Source organism: Scyliorhinus torazame, chromosome 29, assembly GCF_047496885.1.
Source record: "Scyliorhinus torazame isolate Kashiwa2021f chromosome 29, sScyTor2.1, whole genome shotgun sequence".
NCBI classification, from domain to species: domain Eukaryota; kingdom Metazoa; phylum Chordata; class Chondrichthyes; order Carcharhiniformes; family Scyliorhinidae; genus Scyliorhinus; species Scyliorhinus torazame.
In genome coordinates this window covers 35,078,316-35,084,315 of record NC_092735.1, presented here as the reverse complement: position 1 = coordinate 35,084,315, position 6,000 = coordinate 35,078,316, and the positions used below count along the sequence as shown (strand labels likewise).

General features: G+C 51.6%; 1 protein-coding gene across 1 annotated transcript in view; it reads left to right on the top strand.

Annotated features, from left to right (window-relative positions):
* Positions 1-763: 763 nt before the first annotated feature.
* The window catches only part of LOC140404054 (urotensin-2 receptor-like), a 28,064-nt gene continuing 22,827 nt past the window's right edge, over positions 764-6,000 (top strand). The window contains exon 1 of the mRNA XM_072492410.1: positions 764-1,036. Within this exon, the coding sequence (XP_072348511.1) occupies positions 1,035-1,036 (2 nt within the window). The 5' untranslated portion in view covers positions 764-1,034. The remainder of the gene's footprint in view (positions 1,037-6,000) is intronic.

Genomic DNA, 6,000 nt, shown 5'->3' with positions numbered 1-6,000 from the left:
TTCTATTCACATTCTTTCTGCACCTGTTCCCTTTGATAAATACGAGAGATTGAAAATGAGAAGGACGGAGAAATGGGATGAGGGAAAATATGAGAAACAGCAAATGAAGGGAGAAAGAGTAGAGCCAGCGAGAGAAATCTTGAGTTCAGAGAATGGAATTTCACTCGTCAGGAATGGCTGACAGACAGAATATCACATTATTTTTCTCATGTAGATGTTGAGATTAGTGTCTGGGCAGCAATCAGCTGACAAAACCACTCAGCAGTAATCAGGCTAAACAGTGAGCGGGGAGGAGAGAGTGAGAGACATAGAGAGAGAGAGTGAGAGGGGAGGGTGAAAGAGGGTGCGAGACGGAGAGGGAGAGGGTAAGAGGGAGGGAAAGAGTGAGGGAAGGAGTGTGGAAGGGGGAGCGTAAAGGGGGAGAAGGGGAGAGGCCAGAGAGAGGGAGAGAATGAGGGAAGGGAGGGGGAGGAGGTGGTGAAGGAGAGGGAGGGAAGGTGGGGACAGAAAGGGGGAAAGGAAGAGAGAGGGGGGGGGGGCAAGGGTGACAAAGGGGGCAGGGTGAAAGGGGAGAGCAAGGGGCAGGGAGAGAGGGAAGAGGGAGAGAGGGCAAGAAAGAGGGAGAGTGGGAGACAAGGAGAGAGGGAGGATGAGGGATAGAGGGAGGGAGGAAACTTTGAGGGAGGGAGATGAAGAGGATAAATAGGGAGGGTGAGCTAATGACTAGAGCAGCAGCTTACTCTCTCTTTTCACTCTATCAACCCCTCTACCCCGTGGTTCTCAGGGAGATGATGGATTATGTGCCTGATTGAAACTCCCTGTTTGATAAACACGGTGATCAGCTACTGCTTTGAATTCAGGCAGATGGAAATTAGCGAATCTCACTGACATGAGATTGGAATGAACACCCTGAATTTTGTCGCTTGTGTTTCTTCGAGAGGAAAGCGTGTTATTCTGTACGAATTCAGGAAGATCACAAGAGTTAATCTGAAGGTCAGGTAGACTGAGCAAGATGGATCTGCAACACTGGATCAATGTAAGCCTGAGTCAATCATTTCTATTTATGATCAATTTAATTTTTTGCCTAACATTTTATCTTTTTTAATTGCCCTTTGTAATTATCCCCCTCTGACCTCTTGGCGATCTTGGCTCCCTGGGCCCTGGGTGGGTTATTCTTGGTGTGCGTCAGTCCCCTCGATGGCGTGAGTTGGTTGTCTATTCCACTGCATGAGGCATCGCGGACCGGTCTCTTCCAACCTTCACACACAACCTTCACTGTCCATAGCAGAGTGGCTCTGAGTGCCATCACAATGCCCCCACTGAGACTGGGTAACTCAGTAAAGGCTGGCAACTCCACTTTAACAGAGGTACCCCTACCTCTGCTACCAGCCCCCTCCCTCCCCACTCAATCAGAAATGCCAATGTGATGGTCAGTTCTATCTCCATGCAGCTGGAGTGCAAAATTCTGCTTCCGTTGTACAGAGTAATATTCAGGCCACAACCGGAGTAACTGCAATCATTCATTCGGGAGTCTCGTGTCTCAGGAAAGGTCAACTGGCCTGGGGGGAAAGGGGGTGGATGCAGCACAGATTCACTCGAATAATATTGGATGCTTAAAGAGTTCAATTGTATGGACAATGGCTTAAAGTTGGCTTGAGTTCCCCTGAGTTTGCTAAAGTCCATTAGCCAACCAGATGCGTTTTTATGGCAATCAAAAATGGTTTCCTAACTTTGTGTAATTCCAGGGGCGGGATTCTCTGATCCTGAGGCTAGGTGTTAATGCCGTCGTAAACGCCGTTGCGTGTCTCGACGGCGTCAACATGCTCTCGGGAGCAGCGATTCTGACCCCTACAGGGGGCCAGCACGGCACTGGAGCGACCCACGCTGCTCCAGCTGCCTAAGCCGGCGACAGATGGGCGCCGCGGTCTGCGCATGCGCAGTGCGACCGGCGCCAATGCGCGCATGCGCAGTGGCTCCCTTCTCCGTGCCGGCCCCGACGAAACATGGCGTAGGGCTACAGGAGCCGACGCGGAGCAAAGGAGGCCCCTTGCTCGAGAGGCCGGCCCACCGATCGGTAGGCCCCAGCGGAGGACCCCCCCGGGGTCGGACCCCCCTCCCTCCCCACCAGGCCGGCCCCGGATGCAGGCACGCAGAGGTCCCGCTGGGTAAGACCACTCGTGGACGGCACCGACGGGACTCGGATTTTTTGTGCGGCTGCTTGGCCCTTCCCGGGCGGAGAATCGCCAGGGGGGGTGCCACGTAGAGCGGCTCGCGACCGGCGCCACGCCGATGCCAATGGCGCCGATTCTCCGGAGAATTGGTGGATCGGTGTCGGGGCGGCGTCGCGCAATTTGCTCCCGGCCCGGCTTGGGCCGAGAAAATCCCGCCCCAGATTTGTAAAGTTTAGTTCAAATTCCACCATCTGCCGCGGTGGGATTCGAACCGGGGTCTCCGGGGTATTACTCTGGGTCTCTGGATTACTAGTCCAGTGATAATACCGTTACGCCACCGCCTCCCCACCTCTACTCCTGTGAATCCCTCCCTCCTTTTGCTCCACCATTGATGGCCCTGTCTCTCTCAACCCTCCTTCCAAAAATACTCCCTTGGGCTGAGCTTTCTCAAACCTTTCTTTTATTCTTTGGCACCATACCCATTCTGTGGGCTGTGGGATGTTTCGAAGATATCACATCAATGAAAACTGTTGCTGTCGTCAATAATACCAGCTCCCTCCTGCTTTCACGTTAATTGGAGGTCAAGTGTAGCATTGGAGAGGGGTGCACAGGGAACCGGAACGGGGGGGTCTAACCCCTCCACGTCCTATTGAAGCTAAATGTCACTCTGGATAAAGCCCTGTCACATATTCTCCTGCTGTCATAAACCGAGCTTTCTCTTCTTTTCAATCAGCTGATTAACCAAATTAACCTAAAACAAAACTGGAAAAATTATGGAATTCGTATTGCTAAAAGGAAGAGAAATAATGTTTTGAGTAATGGCCCCTCATCAGAATGAGATAAGGAGGCGTCTTTGAAAAAGGGGAAGTGGAGGGGGGCGAGGTGGTTTTTACTTTGGGAGGTGGAATATCAGGCATGATATTGGATCAGCTGCCAATTATACATCCCTCCTGGTTCCCATTTCTATTGAAATCACACAGGGAATTGAAGTCCACATACTGTGTGCTGACTGCTCTGTATTACTAATCTCTGCCCAGATTCTACCATTGAAAGGCTGGCAGCACGGTAGCACAGTGGTTAGCACAGCTGCTTCACAGCTCCAGGGCCCCAGGTTCGATTCCCGGCTTGGTTCACTGCCTGTGTGGAGTCTGCACGTTCTCCCCGTGTCTGCGTGGGTTTCCTCCGGGTGCTCCGGTTTCCTCCCACAGCCCAAAGATGTGCAGGTTAGGTGGATTGGCCGTGATAAATTGCCCTTGGTGTCCAAAAAACAAAAAGGTTAGGTGGGTTGCTGGGTTACGGTGATGGGGTGCAGGTGCGGGCTTAAGTGTGGTGCTCTTCCCAAGGGCCGGTGCAGACTCGATGGGCCGAACGGCCTCCTTCTGCACTGTAAATTCTAGGATTCTATGTGGTCTGAGAAATGTGGACGTCAGACTCCTCCCAGACCAGCCCCATTGGTGCTGAGAGCAAACTGTGCCTGTGTAAAATTCCATGGAGCTAAAAAGAGATAGTGATAGAGAGAAGGACAGAGCGAGAGAGAGGAAGATAGTGACAGAACGAAAGAGAGCGATAGGGAGAAAGCGTGTGACAGAATTAAAGAGGGCGATAGGGAGAAAGTGTGTTTACCCCTTATCCTCAAACTATGACCCCCTAGTTCTGGACTCCCCCACCATCCGGAACATTCTTTCTGAATCTACCCTGTCTAATCCTGTTAGAATTTTATAAGTTTCTGTGAGATCCCCTCTCACTCTTCTAAACTCCATTGAATATAATCCTAACCGATTTAGTCTCTCCTCATATGACAGTCCCGCCATCCCAGGAATCAGCCTGGTGAACCTTCGCTGCGCTCCCTCGAGAGCAAGAACATCCTTCCTCGGATAAGGACACCAAAACTGCCCACAATACTCCAGGTGTGGCCTCACCAATGCCCTGTACAATTGTAGTCAAACATCTCTATTCCTATACTCAAATCCTCTCGCTACGAATTGGACACAGCAGCTGACACGATTCACAACAATCTCAAAACAATCAACAAGATTTTAAATGAAGCGCCGCACACGTTTTTTTAACACCTCACAATGTTAGTGGTTCCTTTCAAAAATTTGAGCATCTGGATTAACATCTTCACCAAAAGCTAAGTTCTCCTTTGGGCCAAACACTATTACTTTTTGAGAGATATTGGGTGGGATTTATCGGTCCGCTCACGCCCGACTGGGTGATGCGATGAGGCCGTTGAATCTCACGAGAGACCTCTTACGAGGCCCACAATGCTTGAGAAGTCTTGCGAAATTCAACCGGACCTCCCTAGACCTCGTGATCTGGATCTCACCCTCGTTGGGCGAGATATGCGCTCGCTGTAGCCTCTGGTCCCCAGGAACTAACGGCCAGCGAGGTCGAGACTGGGGGACGTTTAGTCCTGGTCCACACGACCGTGGACCAGTCATAACAGTACTTGACGGAGGTGGGGGGGGGGGGGGGGGGGGTCTCCCAGAACATTGGAGGCTGCAGGGTATTCAGGTTCTGGGCCGACTGGTACCCTGACACGCCTGCTGGCACCTTGGTGCTACCGGCCTGACACCTTGGTACCTGGGCACCCAGGGTGCCAAGCTAGCAGTGCCAAGGTGCCCAGGTGCCAGGTTGCCCATGTCAGGGGTAGGGCCCAAGGTGCCTTGCCCTTAAGAAGTGAGGTGTGGTTTGGGGGGGGCAGTTCAAGGACCCCGGAAGAGGTAGGCTGGGTGAATTGGGGATGTCCGGAGTCCACGGTGGGGTTGCCTGGGGGGGGGGGGGGGGTTGCCGGGGGGGGGGGGGGGGGGCGAAAGATCTGGGCTGCCTTTAAAAATGGGGCCCGATCGGCGAGTAGTCTTCCTGGCTTTTGAGCTGAGCTGGCCAGTGCTGGAAATTACTAAAGTGCGGCCTTGACGGGATGTTCCTCAACCAGGACAAGCCGAGAAACAGCCCCCTCAATATGCCCAAAAGCGGGCTCTGTTTATCCCCCCATTGAATAGCTCCCATCGGTCTATAGATAAATAGATTAACTAACAGCAAAAACATTGCCTCTGCCAAGTTCTAGAGCTAGATGTAAAAATCTCCCAACTCTGGGCAGCAACACCTGAGTTTATTTCCTCATTCCCATTTTACCCGATGTCCACAAACGGGACTTCCTGGCCTGTCGGTTCGGGGTCACATTTGCAGCCCCGGCTCCCATGGTTGCAGTCTCGCTACATACAGCTCTGTCACTCAGAGAGGTTCAGGGAGGCTCAGCATTCAACCCGATGGCATTTCACATGCTTGCGAGTCCCATGGTCATTTAAATATTGAACGTTACTTTCTTCATGTAACATTTTCAATGCAGTTATTCATCAGCAGGCCACTAAGATTCAATCAAGGGTTATTTGTTATTTATGAGACACTTCAAGCGCTCTTTGAGAAGGAAGACTTGTAACAACACATTTGGTTAAGTTTCATGTGATGTAAACTTTGCAAGCACAGTCAGACCACAGCTATTGAGATTCACGGACACACAACATGAGATGTTCCTTTGTTTCGTTTAATTCCTGCCCCTCGGCCTATTGGCTAAGATCAAGTGTAAATTTGATCAAAGGAAGCTGAGGATTTTGATGTCGATCGTGGATTGGAGAACACAGAGGGATTGAAGTCGTCGAAGAGGAAACGTTTCGAGCTCGGCTGCTGTTGGTGGATCTACATGCTGATCTAAGCCTCTGGTTTAGGCTTAACGCCGATACAGTTTAGACTCAACGTGTGAGCTATGGCTGCAGCTGCATCGCAGCCACCAGGCTGGGGAGTGCGAAACACTGTCCGAGTTACAGTTAAG